The sequence below is a fragment of the Sinohyriopsis cumingii genome, chromosome 12 (genome assembly GCF_028554795.1).
Source record: "Sinohyriopsis cumingii isolate HCF-2022 chromosome 12, ASM2855479v2, whole genome shotgun sequence".
In the NCBI taxonomy this organism is placed as follows: Eukaryota; Metazoa; Mollusca; class Bivalvia; order Unionida; family Unionidae; genus Sinohyriopsis; species Sinohyriopsis cumingii.
The window spans coordinates 13,206,998-13,230,740 of record NC_142972.1 but is presented as its reverse complement, the minus strand read 5'-3'; the positions used below and the strand labels follow the sequence as shown (position 1 = coordinate 13,230,740).

The window sequence follows — 23,743 nt, the reverse complement described above, 5'->3', positions numbered from 1 at the left end:
TGAATTGCATTTGTGAACCTACTTTTCCATAATGGTAAAATATTTTTATAAAAATTAGGAAATTAATAACGAGTCCTTAAGCAAACCCCACACACATGTAAAACCCAAGAACTAAGAACAGTTGGCCTACAATGGTCACCAGTCACTTTTATAAAAAATGAAAGATGAATGCATGTACAATTTCATACCCTTTCAATTTCCAGCTAATAAAGTTTACATTATTTACTGGTCAACTGATTGCGTCTATTAACACTGCCAAGCCCAGCAAACATGTTGGCGGCTTTTGTTTTTTGATGTTTATTACACTATGAGAATCTTTTATCAACCACCGCATTGTACGCTGCTTGGTTGTGTATGCAGCTAAAGAACAAACACGTTGACTATTGTTAATAGGTAACATTTCCAATAATGTTTATTTTGGCGTAGCACTTCAATAACCTGGTGATATTGTTAAATTTCAGAAGCTACGCCATGATCGTATTACATTAAAATTCATGCGCGAACTCTTCCCCAAAATGATAATAAACATTTTACACACTATTTCTCGTAAATTAAAAAAATAATTCCCAGTATGAGAAAAATACACATGTATTTAAAATTTGACGAACCTCGCCATGATTATATTAAATCCAAATTCATATGTGATCTCTTCCCCATAATGATTGTAAATTGTTATATACCATTTCATGTACTTTGAAGAAAAAATTATTTGTTCATTTGCAAATAAATAAGGAAATTTTGGGAGCCATGCCAAAACTGTGTTATATCTGAATTCACGTTATAGCGGGGTGCATTATAGTGGGGTTGCACTGTGTATATATATATATATATATATATATATATATATATATATATATATATATATATATATATATATATATATATATATATATATATAAGGCAAGGTGATAAAAATGAAACATTCTGAGGATCATAAGATAAAAATGCATTGGAAAATAGAAGTGCATATCAATACTGGTAGATGGTAAGAGTACATAGCAGTACTAAAATATAATCTAAAACCATCTCTAGTAGGCCACTGGCATTGACTCATAATGGGGGGTAGGGGTGGTAGGTTGCAGTTGACTTCAATCAAGATTATAAACTAAGACCTCAAGATGCCAAATCACATGAATAATTTTGAAGGCTTTATTATACTGATTTAATTTGATTCCCCCGTGTTATGACTTTATGGTCATAAACTAAGTAAAAGGAGAAACAAACCAACATGTTTTCTAAAAGTTGACAAATAATTTAATTATCAAAGTTCAAAAATGAAAGTGTTAGAGGATCTTACAGTATTATGAATTAAATTATAAATAGTCCTAATAAAGTTCTAGTCAAGTCCAAAGAAATAAATGAACTTCAGATTCTCAAATGTAGTGGTCCACCAGCACTCACTGTCCTGAAATGTCAAAATGACATTGTCCTGAACTCCACTGAATACTTCACTATAGTCCCAGAATGATATATTAGTCCAATGAGCACTTTTTAATTCCTGTGAATAATCCAGACAAATGTTTCTTCTCAAATAATACCTAAACACAGCATTAAATATGTCTGAAGACTGATGTTACAACAAGAATATAAGAAATAAGACTAAATTGTCCAGTTCCATGCACTTATATACAAGCATAAGGGGTGAAAATGCATTTTGCCACTACTCACTGTGTGACACTTTACAAATATCTCATGTTGTAAAAGAACCCACCTGAAGTAACCCATCCAATGGGAAATAACTTAATTCTTCTTAGAACCCACCTAAACCCACTAGCCAATGAGAAATTACCCCAAAATTGTCAACCGATTTTATTAATATCAGGAGTCAAGCTAGACTTGAATTTTAAGACATGACTTCTCCTTTTGGACAGAACAAGGAAAAGTTAGAGCTGAACAGAGAAAAGTGGGAGCAAAGCAAGACTATATATATATACACACACACATACATGTTTGTGTGTTGTTCTCATTCTCTTCTTTGAATTATGCCCTCTGTTTCTCAGTATGCATATTTGTAATTAACATTGGTTTTAAGAAATACTTTATTTTCAAATAAAAAAAATTCATTGTTCTGTCTATGTTATAAAAAACATTTGATGCATATTTAAAAGCTATCATATTCATATGCAGCATATTTTGACTCTTTTCTTGTTGCATTTTGTAACAAAAGAAAATTGGGCGCTCATCCAAGATATATGAATTTTGGCTATTTCAGAAAAATTTGTTTTTTAAAATGTATATTCCCCTAGTTTTTGATATTTTTTTTAAATCCCAAGTATGATTTTACATTTTAGAAATCTTCAGTGAAATCAAAATTATTTAGAATGTCATCAGAAGTGGAAATCTTTCTTTCGAATCCTACCCAAGAACAATTAGACCTTTATAAAAAAAAAGATGAATTGATTCAACTTGCTCAAAAATTTAGAGAAATAGATGTAGACAAATATATTCCTTATTTTGAAAAAGTTGCTGAAAATTTGAAATGGTCAAGGGAGCATTGGACTCAATTATTACAGGGTACACTTTTTGGTAAAGCCTGAGATATCGGTGCATCCCTGTCAGTACAGCCAAGTGGTGACTATGATTTGGTTAAGGAATGCATATTAAAGGGTTATGATTTAGTCCCTGAAACTTATCGACAAAAATTCAGAAACTGTAAAAAAGAAGTTATTTGATAGATGGTGCTTAGCCAAGAAAGTTGATCAGGATAATGAAAGTTTTAGACAACTTGTATTACTTGACGAGTTCAAGAACTGTGTCCATGCTGACATTAAACCTTATCTTGATGAGCATAAGGTTGAAACCTTGGAAAATGCTTCTTATGCTGCTGACAAGTATTCTTTAGCTCATAAAGTTTCTTTTGTAAATAAGACTTCCACTCAGCAGTCTTCTGGCATAAAAGTATTTCAGCCTAATACAAGTCCTTCTATATAACAATCTGGCACAACATTTAAAAATGAAACTTCTGATAAGCTTGATCATAGATCCTTGTCTCTTCCTATGTGTACCTACTGCAAGAAGAAATGAAACATTATTTCTAATTGCTACAAATTGAAAAATAAGCATCATAATCAAGACAGACCTATTCCAAATGCTCTTATTTCTAAGAGGTCAAGGTCATGGTCATATATTGAAAGCAATATATTTGTTGGGACTAATAAACCCCAGTCTTATTTTATTATGGAGAGTTAGAAACCATTCATGTCAAAGGGTTATATATCACTCTTGGGTGATTCAGCCACTGCCATCCCTTATAAAATGTTATGGGGCACAGGGACTTCTCAGTCTTTTATTGTCAGGTACTTTGCTTTTTTCTGATTGCTGTTGTATTTAACACCATTTTTCAGCACACGATAGGCTATACATGGCGGCCAGTATTAATGGTGGAGGTAGAACCCGGGAAAACTCTTGGAAAGAACCACTGACCCACGAGAAGCTACTGGCAAGCTTTCTCACATACCGACATTGGCTGAATCTATGACTCGAACCCATGCAGGCAGAGGTGAGATGGCAGTGATCCATAATGGAGAGCACTTTAGACCACTCGGCCACTTGGGGACCCCTGCCTTTTTCTGAGAAGTCTTCTTCTAATGAGGGTGTTCTTATTCAGGGAGTAGTGTGCAGCTTTGTTAATGTTCCTCCCCATTGTGTAAATTTGTCATCAGACTTAGTCTCAGGACCTATGACAGTCAGAACAGTGACTGCTTTACCTGTTGAGGGCATTCATTTATTACTAGGATATGAGCTAGCTGGAGATAAGGTTGTGACTAATCGACTTGTAACTGACAAGCCTTGTTTGGATCAAAAAGTCGATCCTATTGAAAAAGAGTTCCCTGATTTATACCCAGCTTGTGCAGTTACCAGAGCTATGGCAAAGAAAACTCTTGAGAATGATATTGATTAGGAAAGTATTCCTTTAGCTGACACATGTATTGATCAGGTTTTTGATGAGGTCACTTTCGCTCCTTGTTTGGATCTATCAGAGGGTATAATTACTTATTCTCTTTATTCTAAGTTAAGAAGAAAATGAATGAGTTGAATTATAATAATAGTACTCCTGGGATTTAAATAAATTAAAGGATAACCAGTATATTAGAGAGATAGCCAGGTTAAACATGCAGTTAATTTAGTTGTACCTGTTACACTTAGTGAAGATCTAAATGAAGGAATACCATCAGATTCTGCTGATTTTGAAGTGACAAATCTTCATATTTGAGAAATTATGAAAGATCTTGACCAGAAACTTTCACATTTGCAAGAGCAAGAAAGGGATGAACTTAAACCGTTATTATTTTGAATATGAGCACATATTTCCAGATGTTCCTACAGGACCAAACAAAATTTTCAATGATGCTGAAATTGTAAATTCCAAACCTGTGAAACAACACCCTTGCAGGAAGAACCCTCTCAAGCAGGAATACTTGAAAAAAGAAATTCAGTATTTGCTGGAGAATGATTTCATTGAGCCCAGTAAAAATTACTGGAGTTCACCATATATACTTGTTCTGAAACCAGATAAAACTTTCTGTATGTACATTGATTATAGGAAGGTGAACAGTGTGACACGAACAGATTCATTTCCATTACCAAGAATCGATGACTGCATTGATAAAATTGGAAATGCCAAATATGTCACCAAATTTGACCTTCTGAAAGGATTTTGGCAAATTCCACCAATGGAAAGAGCAAAGGAAATTTTGGCACTCGTGACTCCGGTCGGACTTTATTAATATAAAGTGATGTCGTTTGGGATGAAAGGTTTGCCAAGTATTTTTCAATGTCTAATGAATATGATTACCTCTGGTTTAGATAATTGTGATGCTTACATCTACAATGACACCTTGAAAGAACATTTAGTGACAATTCAGAAATTCTTCGACAGATTCACTGATGCAGGTTTGACCATTAATTTATCAAAAAGTGAGTTCTGCCATGCTAGTTTAACATTTCTAGGACATATCATGGAACATGGAGATGTTAAACCTAAGGTTAAGGCTATCTCTGAATTGCCTGTGCCTGTTAGTAAAAAGCAACTGATGTGATTTTTAGGTATGGCTGGATGCTATCAGAAATTTTATTCCAATTTTTCCATAATTGCTGAACCCCTGACAAATTTATTGAACAAGAAAAACAAATTTCTTTGGACTGAAAAATGTCAGAAGGCTTTTGATAAGTTAAAAGCCATACTTAAAAGCATGCCAGTTCTTACAGCCCCAAATTTCAGCCAGTCATTTAAACTGTCTGCTGATGCAGGTGATGTTGGGGTTGAGCAGTATTGATTCAAGAAGATGAAAATGGTATTGATCATCCAGTGCGCTATTTTTCTAAGACATTAAATAAGCACCAAAGAATTAATCCAACAATCAAGAAGGAATGTTTGACTTTGATATTGGCATTACAACATTTTGAAGTTTATATTAGTTCAGCTCCTTCTTTGATTATTGTGTTTAGTGATCACAACCCCCTTACTTTCATCATCAAGATGAAAAATAAAAATCAGAGACTGCTAAGTTGGAATTAGTTGTTACAGGATTATAATTGACATCAGGCACATCAAGAGAAAAGATAATTTATTAGCAGATGCACTTTCCCATGTATAGAAATGTATTATTTTATGTAAACTTTGTGTCATTCATAAGAGTTCTTCTTATGTTATTTTTTTAAACCTCATATGTAATTAATCTATGGTAAAAAGGAAGCTTTTTTATATAAATCTTTCTTTTTCTTTATGGGGGAAGTGTTATGTATATTTGATTTAATTTAATTGTTTATTTGTTAGTTCTAAATTTTTTTTATTCCATTACATGCCATTTTAATGTAATTTTATTTACTTGATTTGACATTTTCCAGAAATTCAGTTTGACCTGTTTTTTTTTTTATAAACACCTAATAATAAAAACTTTGTATCTAATGCTGACCTAGTTCCTGACCTTAATTCAGAATCAGTAAGAGTGGAAGTAAACAACTGTTTTATTTTTTTAAAATTATTTCCCAGAGTAAAAATCATTGGTTTTAATCAAGGCCATACTTGGAATACATGACAAATAACATGTATCAATTAGATATTTGTAGAAGATTGACCCTCATCTGGGCATCTGTTTTGCACTGTAGCCAGATTTAATGTTGATGTTTTGAGAAAGAATAATTATTCTTGCCTTAACAGTTGAGAAGTCAAAGAGTTTTATGTTGTGACCAGTTTGAGCTGAATTTCTAATTTTTCTTCAAATTATTTGGATTCTAAGAGATTATTTTCCCTGGAAATACATGTGCTCTAAATTAATTCTTGGACAAGGACAGTATTGAAATTACACAGAATTCAAACACTGGAATATTATTTCTGTGATTAAACAAAGACCTGTTGACACATCAAGACAATGCTGACCAAAGCATACATCATCACCTTCCATTTTGGATTTCATTAGGATTCAAACTCAGTTTCATTAGGACTTTTTATTACTGGGACTTCTATTTTTTAATTCTTTGATTATTTTTGGATTAGATTCTTAAAACCGTAAGTTCTTTTTCTCATTTTTACCTTGTTTTTTAGAGAAATAAATGATTTGTTAAATTTTACAAAGCTTGTTGTCTTCACTCTTTTCTTGTTGTGTTTTGTAAGAGCCAAAATGTAACAGCCGATAAAGCTTTAGCATAACTGTTCATAGACAATACAAGAATTAACCATTCACTTTATAACTTCATTGCAACAGTCCATTGATAGGATTGCAAATGTAAGGTTTTATTATTTTTCTACATACTTGGTGTAATGTTAAGCACTGGTTCAGTCCTATTTGCTTTACTGTTTTTTTCTTCTTCTTCTATATCCACGCAAATGAGTGAACTCAGAATTCAACCTTGACCATACAGCTTCTCTTGAATTCCACAACATAACATTGTCCTCTACATTTCTGACCTACATAATTGCATTTTAATGCTTAATTTCAATAATGTAATATTTAGACTATTTTCCATGAATTATATATTTTCCTGAACACAACGGTTTGCAAAAAGAGACAATCTAATGAAGTGGTACTTCCCAGACAGTGATGTCTGCCATTATGTCCTCAAGACAGGTTCACATACTGTTCTAAACTGATTTTTATGAAGAAAATAATGTGCACATGACAGTTCTTATATTCATGTTACTGCTTCTATTCTTAAAACACAAATCACTATTTACATAACTCCAAGTTTTGAAACACAGTTTGTATGTTTTTATCATCAAAGGATAACTTACGGTAATAAGGCAGTTATAGTTGCTAACTTACTCAGGAAAGGGTTAATAGTCAGTCGGCTATCAAACACATGCCTGTTAATGTGCATGAGTTTGTTTGTTGGCTCAGTTGATATTAACACAAACTATTCAATTGCTTGAAACCTACATTCCACCTTGAGCTATAACATAACACTGGCTAAGGAAGAGGGCATCTAAGAAAGAATTGTCATTCTCTGTTCCTCTAAAAATTAATCACAAGGTAAAGTCATTTTGGTTTTCCTAACATAAGAAGGTGAAATTTGCAATTTTTAGGAAATATAATTGCCCACTTCCCCTGGTAGCATGACCACTGAATATTATTAAGGATCATAAACACCTACAAGAACAACTATTTATAGATCATATGCAATCTACTCTTAAAACCTTAAAACAGAATTTTATATTATTTTTTTTGCTAATGTTTATCTAAATAAAACCTTTCATAAAAGATTTGCATCCATTCAAGTTACATTTAAGCATGCTTTAGCCACACAGGACTGGCTTAGCTGTCTGAATAAATGTAATAAGGACTTTATTGAAAGAGGGTGCTACGGTTAGTTGCATGAAACTAAACCTACTTTTGGTCCTCTTTATTTGCATATTTACCAGTATAGTAAATGCTTTCACACACAGTAAAGAAAAACTCAGTTTGTTTTCTATTAGAAATTAAATGAATACAAATCTACATTTAGAGCTAGAGCTCTATCAACAGAAATATAATAAGAACATGCTTTTGTGAGGTATGTACAATATCAAAGTCATGAAGCAACAAAGCAGCAGGTTTGAGAATTGATACTTTGAAATTTCATGTTTATGTCAAGTCAAGCAAGTTCCACATTTCATTCCTTCTCTTAGATTATAATTTAAAGTACTTATGTTGAACTTTTTCTCATTTGGTGTGGATTGCGAGTACTGCCTTGTTTTCAAACATGGATGATTCTGTTTTTGTTGTTCAATATGTGTGAATGTCTTTCTTCTTTTGCTCAATAACCCATTCTGCCATCACACTTTCTTTCCTCCTGTGTAATATTTGTCCCATTTTGGTCAATGTGCATATTATTCAAGATGTCAGTCAGCCATTAGCGGTTTCAGATGTTAGTTCTAGTGGTCACATACCAGAAGAACTTCTATGATGGCCTTTAATCTTTTGCCCATCATTTGGAATTTGTTAGCAACAGTTTGTTATCCTTACTCCTCCTGAATTACTAGGAAGATTGCCACTTTCATCCCAAAGTATAGTTGATCCTAAATGAAACGATATTCAGTAATGGTCCTGATAGCAGACATCTTTAAATTCATCTTATGTGTTAACTACTCCTAAAGAGAGGGTCATCTTGAAATGGGATTTTTGCTTAAAGACTTAAAATGAAGTTAAGTTAATCTAAAGAAAATGGTTCCAATCTGACACCCAAAATAACTGCCATAGAAGCCTTCTTGAAAGATACGTGAATTCTCCATATGTGCCTGCGTGATGGGGGGGGGGGGGCAGGAAGCCCAGAATGGCACACTACAGATGGCAGATTTCTGACAATAATTAAAAAATCTGGTTTGCCAATCACATAGGTTGGGTATATCCTCAGATGGCTGATAGACTTTCTATACATGTATATATATATATATGTGAAGCAAGACGCTAAAGGAGTAATGATGATAGCACTGTCTTAATGCTGTACCCTGTGAACGCATCATTACTTATAATCTGCTGTTGAAGCTGTAAATTAAAGAGATAAATCTAAACAGTAGCATGCTTTCCACTCACATAAGAGAACAGTATACATTTTAATTTCTTTTTGTAATGGGCTTATGTTTATAACTCTGAAGTTATTTTTTTTTTCTTTAAAGCATTAAAGACATACCTCATGTGAAGGTAAGGGACATAACTCAAGCTCATCTGATCAGCTACCACCCAGAGCAGGATATTCTTCCCCTGGTCCTGGCCAACTGTAACTATTCTTTTGAGGTGGGCAAGGGAACAACCATTGAGTACAATTTCAACAACCTTGAGAGACAGATAATAGATAGATTCATTTTTGGAAAGTCTTGGATAGATATTGAGGTAAATTTACTTTTGGAACTCTGGGACAGATATCATGTATGTTTCAATATGTTACTGAATTTGTATCATTCCTATCTAATGCAGGCAAGACGATAATAATAATAATAATAATAATAAAGACTATTAACAAAGATAAGTTAATTAATAGAACTAATCTATCTTAAGGTCCACAAAGATATTTACACACACACACACATTATATATATATATGATGCAGAGTGCAATCACACATTATCCATCTCACACATACATTTAAATATACACACATTCACACACAGAGTCATGTACATGGAAATTATAGACTCAGACTAGATAACTGTACATATAAATTGTAAACAGTATACTAACATTTGAACCTAATATCAATGTTCACTTGTCAGAATTAAACTTGGGCATAATCATATCAACATATATTTATTGTCAAAAAATAACTGGAGGAGGTGGATAGGCATGGTGGTATTAATTAAGACTTGTATTTCAGCAGTTTAATAGAATTATAAACTAATATGCATGAAGAGGTTTTAATTTCTTTTGGGATATTATTCCATATAATTGCTCCAGAGTATTGAGAACTGTTGGGTTTTTTTAATTAAAAAAATCTTTCTTTTGCAATGAGAATATTTTGAGTTCTCACTGATGTATGGTTTGGGTATAGGTTGTTTCTCTGTATTAAAAAATATTTCTTGAGTAATATGGTTCTGACCTAACAAAAACTTTATGAATCATTTGACTTTATGAAGTTGTTGTCATTCTTGAAAAGGTTAAATTGTTTAAATTATTCATTGCCTCTATGGTATTTCCAGTACATATCACTTTCACAGCAACATTGTTTTTGGTTACTATTGGCATGGAGTCCATAGCACTAAATAAGATTTTACTGACTTTTCCCTCTGGTTTTGAAGGAAATGGATTTTCCATACACCTATAAATTGGAGCTCATTATGGTGTGATGTGACATTGACCATCCAAGACCACTCTCATTTCTGCACAATGACTTAAGTTCTCTACCATCAACAGTTACCAAGCTTGCATGTGGGGTTAAGAAGAAGCCTGTCAGTTTTGGAATGAAAAGTTCAAAGGTCAATGCTACTGTTACTGAAAGAAAAACAGTTTCTTTATAATATCAGATAAACTGCACACACCTGGACCAAACTTTGTGAATGGCTGGTACTTCATGTAAGAAAAGAATTCTATTGGTTTTGTAGTCAAAGGGTCAAGGTCAATATTGTAACGAAGAAAAATAGTTTTTTACATCAACTTTTATTGTTTAGAAGATGTACATTGACTAGTTTTGACAGTCTTCTGGGCAGAAAGCCTGTCAAATTTAAATGAATACCAGCCTTCATTAGATATTGCCACCACTGCTAAAAATGGAAAGTGATTATAAATGACTTCTTCTACAAAATCACTTTGCAGAATTTAGGGCAAATTGACAGAAAGCATCCCTTCAAGATTAAACAAAAAATGACAATCCACTATTAAATTTGGATGCGGTTACTTAAAATAGAAAGACCTTTAATTACTGAAGCTTAAGTTGACCATTTAACAAATGTCACAGAAATGATTCTAATATAAGATTTTTCAGTTTATGTAATTGATGATGATGCTCCATTGAATATGGCTGTTATTACTAAAAATAGAAAACAAAACCTAACATCAATACAAGAACACAGAATTGACTACAAATCCTTACATTTGTCCAAGATTTATGAGATCTAATTGTACTGAAAGGCAGATTTTTTATTTACATGTAAGAATCCCAAAAAGCTTAAAAATTTCCTTCATGAAGATTAGCTACAGTTTAATGCATTTTGTCGTCTTTGTTACAGATTACATTGATGGTATACAGAGCTCAATACACTAATGTCACAGTTTTCAGAAAGCTGCAAGAGAAAATACCACAGGTGAGTGCAAAATGATCATTTTAATGAGTTCATCTTTTTGCCTGTATTATTTATCCGAAACTTTGCAGTTCAAGTACAGAGTTTTCTTTTCCTTGGTATCTGTGCTTTATCCAGTGTTACACATCATACAAAATAGTATGAACACATCAATAATTAGCCACCAGATTTAGTTTTCCATGGAGAAGTTAGAACGATTTCATATAAAGTATATTGCTATCTTGTCTTCTATGACACCAATATGCAATCCAACCTGTTGAAACGACTGATAATTCAAAGATATAAACTTGTCATTTACTGTACAAGTGGACCTTTTTATTAAGGTCACCCCATAATCACTTCTCTCAGTTTCTCTCATTTGTGAGGTTTTATTGTTATATTGTGCCATTTCCTTTGTATTAACATCACTACATATATAACAGCTGTCTTTTCAGAGCTAACATTATGTATATATAGATTGATGACTAAGTCTATCCAATCAGTTGAAATTACTGTATAGTGTAAGTAAGAGCAAACTTTGATCCAAATCCCTTACAAGACTATTCATTGATTGGGATGGTCAGAGGTCAGATTTTTGTAGTCAGAAAAGTATGCTACATTGTGCATCATCATTTTAAGTTATATTGCATACCATATTGGGAGTTGTATTTTCAAGGTCAAGGTCATGGAGTAGTATATAAGATTTCTGTAAAATTCACCATTCCATTCTATAACTTTTAGGCCACTTGAGATTATGGGATGAAACAATATTTATGCATCATCACTGACGTGATGCTAACCAGATTGAAGGTCCTAACTTCAAATTCAAGGTCACAGCTCAACATATGAAGTTTTCCATGACACTTTTTGTTTCCTTTGTACTCTGTAACTTTAGGGCCATTTCAGATGAAGTGATGAAACCTGGTATATTTGAACATCATTACTAGGTGTTACACACGATGCTGGTGTCCTGTCTTCAGGCACAATGTTGCAGTTCAATAGTTTACATTTTTTCATCCATTATAGTTCCATTTTTCATTTTAAAACTGTTTGAGATTATACAAAATGACCATCATACACAATGTTGTACATAGGATCCCAAGAACAATGGACACTGTCACCCTCATCCAAATTTGGTGGATAAAAAACTTTTTAGAAGGACAAAGGAAATAATAGTACATGATGCACAGATAGTGTGATACAAATGAGATAATCCTGTTTGTCTCAACAGTTTTGCCACCTTAACTTTGTGGTCAGCACAATGCTACGATACTTTTCTTAGACAATTACATTCTTGCAAGTAAATGTTTAATCATGCTTGTAAGTAATTCATGAAAACATTAACAGGTTTAAATATCTTGTTAACCTGAAATGAACTACACATGGAATTTTCCATTCCAAATCTTGCTCACATTTAACTTGAGTGTACCCTCAATATCTAACAAAATTTATTATAATAAATACCCATGTTTTCTGAATTACTCGCTTTCCCAATCAAAAAAATCATTAATTAAATGACATGTTTACTATTTGAATAAATTTAAGTCTCTTTTATCATTATTTAAACTTGAAAAGAAATTAAATCTTTGCTGAAGTGGTGACTTTAACCTCAAAAATACAATATACTGACTGCAATTTGACACTTATATTGCAACTTGGCATACTACAATAAACTGTAAATATGTCATTATTTAGGTTTTAGTCACATTTCCCCTTCTGCTCTATATAGATTAATAGATGTTTGAGATAGGTTAAATAATCCTTACATGACTATATTTCATCAATTGATGTTGTATTACTAGTAATATGTAGCTGGTTCAGAATTCAAATGGTATTCATCTAACAAGGCACCACAATAGCTATCTTGACAATCTTACCACTGCTTCACTTGCATGAGTGGTGGCATTGACATGGAGTTTTCACTGACACACTACTTGCAGTATTTAATTGGTTCTCATTGAAAATGTTGCAAATCTGACCACTGCACATTTGTGTAGACAGCTTAAAAACAAGACCTAATTGGGGTAAAGTGAGAAGTCTTGTTTGCATTTTTGTACTCACTGATCTTATAATAACCATGTTGTGTACATGATGCAGTCTTCCAACTGTTATACTTGTACCATGTTTCTGAAAAAACACTTAAATTTATGGACTTGTGGAATAATAGTAAAACTGACCTGACCAAAATATGAATGTTGCAGTCAAATCAAGATAACAGTCGTGTGTATTTGATTTAGATCTGTGTTTCATATTAGATTCAGTTTAGTTTGTTAGGGAACTGGTCTGACGTTAACAGGAGTACCTCATATGCTTTAAACTGTGCATATTTTTCATGAAAAATGCCTGCATGATCATGCTGTTGCTTATAGCATTTTCTAGAAATGGCATTCGACAAAGAAAACTACTTGTAAGATAAAATGGACAATAATTATCTTGGTAAGTTAAACAAAGAGCAAAGAAGCTGAGAAAAAAATATTGCAAATTCTTTTTAATAAAAGTAAGAAAGGCAACAATTACATCCACTGAACATCATCTTGTGTTCAGTTGAGTATTTCTCCTGTCAGTGATATGAATGTAATTGCTAATGCAAATCTGGGACATGGAATTCACATAAAACTAAAGATTACATCAAGCTGAGAGATCTAACAAATAGTCTGTGAGCTTCGTGGGATTTGGAACTGCAGTATCAGAAACTGTACTGCAGGTAATTAAGGTCTTAGCAAACTGAAACCGTACTGGAGGTAACTAAGGTCTTTACAAACTGTTTCAGCTGAGCATCATGTTTGCCTTTGCTGCGTCAGTTTCAGATCTTCTGAACTTATTAATTGCTTCTTTCCAAGTCGACAACAGCACGGCATGATATTTCATTACACCTTACTAAAAATTGCTGCAACTTAACAGAAAAGTTTAGACTGCCTTACTGAGAAGGTTTTGTTAGGGTTGTTGGGTTTGGTACATGTACAAGTGAATTTGACTGACTTTGTGTTTAGGTGCACTTGATAGTCAGTACTCTGACTTTGATTTTTGTCAAAGGTCTTGACTGTGCTTTTAGCTGTACTGCCTTGTGAGTATAATAACACAATCATGTATGAATTAATTTTTTATTATACCCTGTTTCATTATTATAATACTTAAATGACACCACAATAAATAACTTGGAGGGATTTTCCCAAAACATTAACAACTATAGATTTATCCAGACGTAGTATGTAGATATATCTTGACATTGTGTAAAACAACAATCAGTTGATTTTCTCTCCATGATATCAGGTTCAAGGTCAAATTTGATAACATAGAATTTTGTAAACTTAGAAGTATCTTGTGCACATGTCAACTTAGACATGTAAGAAAATACTGTTAATACCAAATTTGGAGCTTTGCAAGAATATAAGAGCTGGTTTCAGTATGCAGCAAATAAAAAGAGAAGAAACGTGTCTTAGATTCCTGGAAATTCATTGCAGGTGGTATATCATCAGTCCTTTCAAGGGGCACTTGTTTCTTGTTTTTCTTTTCTGTACTTCCATTCTAACACCTTTGAAACATAGCCATGAAATTAGCTCTGTCAGAAAAAGTCTGATTTCATCACAGCATACATTTTCTTACCTCACCATTGTTGGTGGGGTATAAAATTTCACTGAATGTGATTCTTGACTGCATTCTTGCCTGGACACATGTAAATTTAGACTTGTCAAAGTTTCTAATCTTCATGTATGATACTCTCAGTTAGTAATATTGATGCAGTCCTCTTAATACTGAAAGTATGTCACAATAATAATGTTTCAATAACTTCATCAACAAAGAAAAATTTATCTGCATCTTTGAAATTATAAGTCTTACATCCCTCAGACTGTAAACATTATGTAGATTCATGTTTAAAACAAATATACACCCATCAGAACTAAATCATTATGACCTACCTCTTATGCCAGAGTGACTCTTTGGAAATCATTTTTCAGTCTATACACGTCTCCTTTGATAACTCGTGCACAATGGGGTCCATAAATTTAGAATGCACTATAAGCGTGGGCACGTGTTAACGAGGGACCTCCAAAACTTGAAAAACTTCTCTTTGACATCGAGAAAAACGGGGGGGGGGCAGCTAATATTTATTTTAAAAATGTCCAACATGTGAAAGATCGTTCCAACTGGTTTCAACAACCATCACGTATAAGCGAAAAATCTGGTTATTCCGTCACTGCTTTTTGTTTTCTTGATGAGTCTGGTTCCTTTAGTGGTGTTGAATAGTTAAGTGCCAAACTGGAAGTCCACAGAGCAGGAAACTAGACTGACTGTTGATTCCTTTTCTAAAAAACAATTCAACATTTACTTCATGAGACAATATTCTACATCGAAACTCAATTTTTTTTATTATTCAGTTAGTATAATATTGATGTCTTGATTTCATTGGAAGTAATAATGAAACTTCTTATCATCCTTGAGGATATCTCTAAGTCCCATTTCAAGAATTCTCTGAAACTCGCTTGCCCACAATAGTCCGTATCTGTGAAATCAAACTCTTTATTTTATGAACTATTCATTTCATTTGGCTACCTTGCTATCTTTGGTCACAGTTATGAAAGAGTCGGTTAATTTAAGGTAGTTTATGTTACATACACAATAACATTTATAAAAGTGCTTGATTGATCAAATGAAGTGAGTTCACCCGACATGCAACTGGGGCCACTAGATTTAAGTTTGTAGGATTTTTGTGCCTTTTAACTTTTCTTTTATTCCAACTCCTTTATTTGATTCAAAAGACATAATTAACATGATAATACAAATGACGCCAGCTTTTAATTCAGTACAACAATACAACAAATACTTCCGCAAGTCAGTTATCAAAACACGATAGGCACTTAATTAGGTTCTTAGAGAAACACTTATGGATATACCTGTTACGGTAGAATGATGCATTTTACATTTAATTAACAAGAGGACACATTGCATTTATGACAATTACACTTAAAAGGAACTAAAAGATAAGAACTAGAACACAAATTTCAATTGATAAAAAAATTATTCATTTTGTATTGATTTATTAAAGTACTGCCCTCAACTCGGCGTAAGTCACATTTTCATTGATCAAAATTTCCTTACATATCATTGATTGCAGTGTACTAGGAATGTCATTTGGAACGAAAATACAAAAAATTGTATGACCTATTTTTAATTTTGATATTTCATAATGTTGATTAAATTTTCCAGGTCCTATCTACTATTCGATGATAAAATGAGCGATATATCAAAGTTTCCGTTACCAATTTTGATCATGATTTTCTTCAAGTTCAACAAATAGGGATAATTTTGGGGATATATACTGGTTTAAAAAATGGGATCCATGCCTGACCCCATGTTATAAGTGGGTTCATGAGTTATCAGGGTGCGAGTTATCGAGGGAGTGGTGTATATTTATTTATCTGCCTATCATAAAACTTGAGCTGTACTTGCATTCTCTCTCATACTACGCTACCTTTCCAAAAGCTAATAAATATGGCTTTGTTTTGTGTTTCATGGGAATTTCACCACTTAAATGCATTGTCCTCATGAAACTTTCCATGTTGGATTCATAATTTTATGTAGTACCAAAAATGTCAGTTTTACCCACAGTTGATGCTTCAGAAACTTTTAAATCAGTATATTCATTTCAGCTCTCATTACCATCCAAATGAGTAATCACATCACATAACCTATAATTAACCCTCTAATTGACATAAAGCTAGCCTAGCTGGAATTTGGAACTAATTTGGTGTGGGAATTAATGTTCTGCAAAAGTTATTTTTTATTTGCAAGTGTGCCAAAAATAATACAGAAATGTTGAAGCAATCTGAGTAACATGGGCTCGGATGTACTGATTGAACAGCACAGGAAGAGAAAGGCTGTTTGTCAACAATTACTTGGATAGAGCCAAAATGGTGTTGTCTCATGACAGTTAAATTTTGGCCCTAATATGAATAATTAAGTCAATAAAACCATAACAGTTTGGTACAGTAGCTTAGAATTAACATGTATGAAGGTCAGATCTTGTTTAAACTATGATATTTTGAGGTACATTCCTTTGTTTTGCTTTCTGTTTACAAACATTTTGCCTATTTCATTGCTTTTCTTCCAGGAATCTTTGAGTAGTGGAGTCAGACACAAAATAAGCCAAGAGTTCCATAGTTTGCCTGACCTGTGTCAGGCCCTGGATAACCTTGACATTGCCATCAGCTTCCTGAAATCCATTGGTGGTAATCCTGAAAATAACCTTGACAAGTTCATGGTGGAGACACTTAAAATGGAACAGCCCCTTCTTAGTCCAAAGGTGATGATTTAACCAATAGAAATATCCTTCAAGGGTTCAAATCTTCATGTATGAATAGGCATAAATAGACCTTTGAAAATTACTTCATTCCATATGAGAATGAAAACAAACAGCAACTTTCTTCCACATAAATATCCAGACATTAGATTACCAGACTTTGGAGTACATGGATGTTTTAAATCAGGAAACTGAATTGGTACTTTTCTTAAGTCGACTTCACATCTTTTTTTAAATTACCAAACATGTCATTTTAAAAAGCAGATGGTAAAAGTTCTTTAGTTGATAGTGACAAGTTACTCTTCAAAAATCTCACTCTCCATAAATGGTACATACAGCACTCTTTTGTTTTAGTTAACCTAGTTAACTTGTGGTCTTGCTTATAATGTGAAGGCAAGTGTGAATCCCATTTTGTTTTATAGAAAATGCAAAAATGGCATCTGTTTGCTTAACGTTAAGAAAATTGGTCATTAAATGTTTCACTTTTGCCATTGAAAATGGCAGACAGTGTGTAGAAAATCAAAAATGGGACATTTGCAAATTCATTGAGAAATCCTATATTTTGGCTGATTTTCCTAAATAAAAATATCTTCTCAATAAATAAAACAATACACAATAAAATATCAAGGTATAAAAATATCAGCAAATGCCTACTTTAGTCTCATGATGTTTTAAGATGCATTGCTTTATGTTTATTTTTATCCAACTGTCATAAAGCAGACCGTATTATGTTATGATCTCCATCCATCCATCCGTCTGTTACCAAGGTCATATATGCACTATAACTCCAGTTGTCCAACGTCTTTAGTTACCAAACTTTGTTGATGGTATTTGAGGTACGAAAGAAACCCATACATTTTTTATCAGAATGTGACTGAAAGAATAAAAATGGTTTCTGAACAATATAATTAGTTTACATCACATATCTGTAAAAATCTTCTGCACTTGGAATATGGATAAAACCTAGAAATTTTGAGTGAAAGGTCAAGGTCACTGTGACTGAAACAACAAAGCTAGCATCCACACAATAACATTGTTTTATATCACAGACAGGAACAAAACTTTGTTGATATCTTGCATATGGAAGGAAAGAAGCCTATCAATTTCCCAGTTAAATTAACTATGGCAATCACTGTGGCTGAAGGTGAAAATATGTTTTCAGTACAAAAATTTCAGTTATCAAATATGTATCTTAACCAGAATTTGTGGAATGACTTTCACTTTGGGTAAGAAAGAGGACTATTGATTGTGGGATCAAAAGTCAGGGTCACTGACTGAATGATGAAAAATGCATCATTCTTACGAGTTTGAAAAATCCTTGAATTTGATGGGTTGCCTTAAGAACTCCATGAATTTTGATAAAGTTGTCTTTATCCTTGAAAAGTCCTTGAGTATGTTGAAAAACTCTTTTCATTTTTCCCAAAAGTCTATGAATTTGTTTGAAGGAAAACAAAACATGATGTGTAATTACCAGATGGAGTAGTGGTATGTGTAAGACAGATTTCCATTATGCCAGATATCATGATTTTCATATCATTGGCTCAGTTTTGTGTCCAGATTCATTTAGACATGAAAAAATAATCTCTAATGAGTCACTTTTACCTGTATCTATCATCAGTTGTGACTGCATTTATTGCAAGTAACAAAGAAAATCCTGTAAGTGGTCTTGTACAAAAGATCTGAGCACTGAGCATTACATATGTAAATTGCCCTTCACAGGGTTCCTACACTATTGGGTAAAAGTTGGGAGAAATGATAATGTTTAAAACCCAGGAATTTTCAGCCACCACTTGATGCCTGAAACAGTTATTTAATTGAGTCGTAACTGAACTGATTGTGAGTTAAATTTAACGACTTCTGACCAGAATATTTGGAGGTCCCAGTATGGATCATTTGGGTGCTCGGTGGATTAGATTCATCTAAAAGAGATTTTTTTCCAGACATTTCGATATCCGTATCATTTCTTACATGGAAGATATGAAAACTAGTCTAGCACCACAAATGGCCAACATGGTGGTGTTAAATCATAGCCGCTTACCAGATAGCCTAGCAAACTTTAATGTTTTTAAATCAAATCATGGATGCATGAAATCAATATGAAAATTATTTATTTTCTCACACATTGCGTGTGTGTGTGATTTGGATTTTTAACGTAGCTTTAACAATTTTTCAGTCATATCGCTACGATGTCTGCAGTGTGACAGTTTATAGTGATATCTAGCACTGGGGCATCATGCTGCAGACATGTAGCATGATGTCCCACCCAGTCACATTATCCTGACACCAGGCTGACCAGTCCTAACACTAACCTCTTAATGCTGAGTACCAAGCAAGGCAGCTGTTAGTACCACTTTTGTAAGTCTTTGGTATGACTCGGCTGGGGATCGAACCCACAACCTTCTGCTTCCAAGGCAGACGCTCTAACTACTAGGCCACCGGAGTGGTCTCTCAGACATTGCAAGCATTAAAATCATTATGTCTATAGTCTGCTGAAAGACAAAATAAAACATCGGCGTTGATAAAATTTGACCTGGTACACACAATTTGCATTGGTAGTTGCACAAGAACACAAATTTAACAACCCACATGTTCCTGACATCATAGATCTGGTAGTCACATGAAATGAATAATAACCCATTTCATATATAGAATTATTTTTTTTTAAATATTAGATGAAAGTTGTATACTGGTTGTAATAAAGAACCCGAAATTCTCTATATTTATTCTGAGGACAAATACTGGGGTTTTGTTTTATCACGTGACTATCACATGGATGTGAACTGTACTTGATGGATCTGACTGGTCAGACTGATGTGATATCGACAAGTTTCTTGTCATTGTTCTCAAAGTAAATATGTTGAGAATTATGTTCCTTGTGGTTTTTACAAAAGTTATGACTTTCACTTAATTTAATTTTTGTTTAACAACCTTAAAAAGGAGTTCGTTGTTGATATCACATGACTATTTGACTTTCGATGTCATTGTTTGAGATTTGTGAAGTCATGTGACTAGTAATACAAATAGCAAATACTGGGTCAGGTTTCATCTATGCTGTAGTTTCATGTAGGCTGTCAGCAGATTAAAGACCTAATGGTTATAACACTTGCCATTTCTGAGAAAATAAATAATTGTCCTATCATTTTCAATATAACATCATTTAACTTTACTAGGCTCACTAGTAAGTGACTACCATATGCCACTACCACACGGTGGCAGCAAATTCCAAATTTTCTTTGTTCAATTTCTCTGATCCTACATCCCAAACTAAAGGTCTAAATGTGAAAAATGGCATGGGAACATGTGGAGGAAACCCGAGTTAGAAAACGGACTGCTATTCGTTTTAAGCCAAATTTGTTATTCAAAATATCAAATCTCTGTGCTGATCTTTGGTGCATTACAAATGCACAGTGACATGGAGCTTGAAGCATTGGTTTTAGATATGAAATAGAACACAGGAGAAATGGGAAATTGTCGACCTTTGTATTATATATTAAAAACGATACAAGCCCCTGTATCAATACAGATCTGGGGACTGGTTTATATAATTACATGAAGACAAGTTGATTTTACAGAAAATTCAGTCCTTGTTTATACAGCAATTATAATTTTGCAGGTCTTTTGTCAAAAATTTAAATCAACCCTTTTGTAATTGTTTTTAGATGATGGATTATTAACCAAATCATCTTAACCCTTACTTCATAGAGTATATGGCTTTTTAGGCCTTTGATACACATGTAGCAAAGTTACCCAGTGAAGTGCGCTATAAAGAGAACACCTGTTACCTATTCAGCTCCATACACATAGGCCTGCCTGTTAACTGTTTTGCACTGTAGTGTATGATACATTTAACAGCAATTTTAACCATTTTACATTTTTGGTACACATCTATTATGTATGGAAAAATTTAAGAGTAAAGTCTGATCATTATAGCTGTGTAATTATTTTTCATGGAAGAATTTTTTTATATGCTATAAAATCTTGAGAGAACTTGTTTACCGTCAAGTCAGTGAAGCCGCATGACCAACCATAGCTGCCATTTCTCATACTCGAAATTTACAAGTTTTTTGTCCCTGTCTACATCACTAAGTCATCTGAATTTGATAATTTATAAAAACTAATTGCTGCCTACATCAATATCAGAGCCTTTACCTAAGTTACTGAAGCTTTCATAGTTGTGATTCTAATCGTGAAAACTTCGTAAGCACTGAACAAAATCTGTGACCTCCATTTTGGAGAGTGGAGAATATGACCCAGTTACTTTAAATAGCAGATTTCAACCAGAGCATAAACAGTGACCATGTGATCTGGAGTAATGGTCATTCGCAGAAATGAATGTGGTATCTAATAGGGGTTTTTACCTGAAGGTGGCACTACAAAAACTCACTTAAAATGGATGATGTTTACAGCAGGCATCAAAAGGCGCTTCCATGCGAATGGAGTAGAGGCGTCCAAAGGCGCTTCCATGCGAATGAAGGCGCTAGATTGATGTAAAGGATTAAGGAGTTCAGGTTGTTTGAAAAATCTTGTTTGGGATTTTATTGGCACAGATAAATTCAGGGTTAAACTTTTTTCATTACAAGATAAGATTGTTATACTTTGCGTTTATAGTTTTTTCATACTGTGATAGGAAATGTTTACTTTATATAACATGAATATACATTGCTATCAAATTCTTTAGAATTAAAGTTTTGAAAGGAAACAAAGCTAATTTATGTTCATTATGTTGTTTCCACATAGCAACCTATTGCAGTTCAGTAAAGTTAGAACTTTTATTCTGCATATTTTAATGACCTGACATGCCAATTTGTAGGAATATAGTCAAACTTTTTTGTGTGATACATTTTTAATCATCTTTTCTGATGTTTTGGAGAGTCCTGAAATAGAAATATCTTTAGATTTAGAAAATGCATGCTTTATAATCTAAAATGTTCTTTAATTCCATTCAGTAATGGTCATATGTGAACCTTGAAAAAATTAATTTTATCCTGGAAATGACCTGGAAATTTATCTTTAGAAAAATGTGGGAACCATGCCTTCAGAATTGTGAAAATAATAATAATCTGTCATCAAATAGTAAATTTTAGCTTTAACAATATCACACATATGGTCTCTTTTTGTGCCGTCGGAAATCTTAATTGTCTTGAATATCAATAATCAGTATTTATTCCTTAAATGATCATTTAGAGGGGAAATTCCCTCCCCTCCATTTAATTTCTTTAACAAAAGATCAGAATTTTGCAATCATAGGAGATATTTTTTGAAGAGATTTATTTTAAAAAATAAAGATAGTGCTTGAAAATATAAAGTGTTTATTTCATGCTTTCACTTGATTTTTCAGGTGCAATCTTGTTTACAACGTATAATGATAATGCAGTGGTTGACAGATTAATAGGAAAATGTACTCAGTCTATTATATCAAGCCTGTTTTAGTGGTAACAGTTATTTAAAGTTAATTTTCCAATGAGAGCAGATGTGATGGCATCAGTAGTGACAACTTAGGTTTTGGTTTTGGCATTTTAGCTAGGGGTTTATTTTCTATTCAAAGTTAATCACAATGTATGTGGATACTGCTGTTATGTATTGTTTTATTATATTTCTACAGGCCCAGCAGGTATGCCAATATCGACATGCCAAATCACTCTGGCTTCTTCTGTCTCTGGAAAAGACCAAGATGATTGCTTTCCATAATCAGGTTTGTTGTTTGATAGTGGATAGAATTCAGCTTCATTTGATGTGTAAGCAACAATAATGTATAGCATGAAATGTTGGTAAGCATATCTCATTGTTGTAGAGAAAAGCATTACAAAATATGCCAAGAACTGAATTTTGGGTTTTTTCGAGCTGGGATGAACACAAAAATTTATCAAATGGTACCTCATAAAATCCAATTCTGTTAACTTTAAAACTTTTAAAAATTATAAGTAGTGTACAAAAGTATTAGCTTATATAATGACATGCTCATAAACTCCAGAAAATGTATCCTGTAAGAATGGCTGCCCTGTACACACTGGTATTAAAGGTGATGAAGAACCTATAAAGCAGCCAAAGCCCCTCAGTCATGCATTTCTGAATGGAAAATTGCATATAGTGGCATTAAGCACTATATTAATTGACATGTTTATCTATTTAGAAAAATATGTAAAATGGAAACTCCATAAACTACCTCTGTGACATCAGACCCATCATTGGAGAATGGCATCCTTTGTACAGAAAAAAAAATAGGGAAGAGATGCATCATTTTATCACTTAAGCATAGGACA

General features: G+C 33.2%; 1 protein-coding gene across 1 annotated transcript in view; it reads left to right on the top strand.

Annotated features, from left to right (window-relative positions):
- LOC149786021 (E3 ubiquitin-protein ligase rnf213-alpha-like) overlaps nucleotides 1-23,743 on the top strand; it is a 559,813-nt gene that overhangs the window by 528,982 nt on the left and 7,088 nt on the right. The window contains exons 73-76 of the mRNA XM_089978097.1: nucleotides 9,092-9,305; nucleotides 11,135-11,209; nucleotides 17,295-17,486; nucleotides 23,086-23,175. Of these exons, the coding sequence (XP_089834223.1) occupies nucleotides 9,092-9,305; nucleotides 11,135-11,209; nucleotides 17,295-17,486; nucleotides 23,086-23,175 (571 nt within the window). The remainder of the gene's footprint in view (nucleotides 1-9,091; nucleotides 9,306-11,134; nucleotides 11,210-17,294; nucleotides 17,487-23,085; nucleotides 23,176-23,743) is intronic.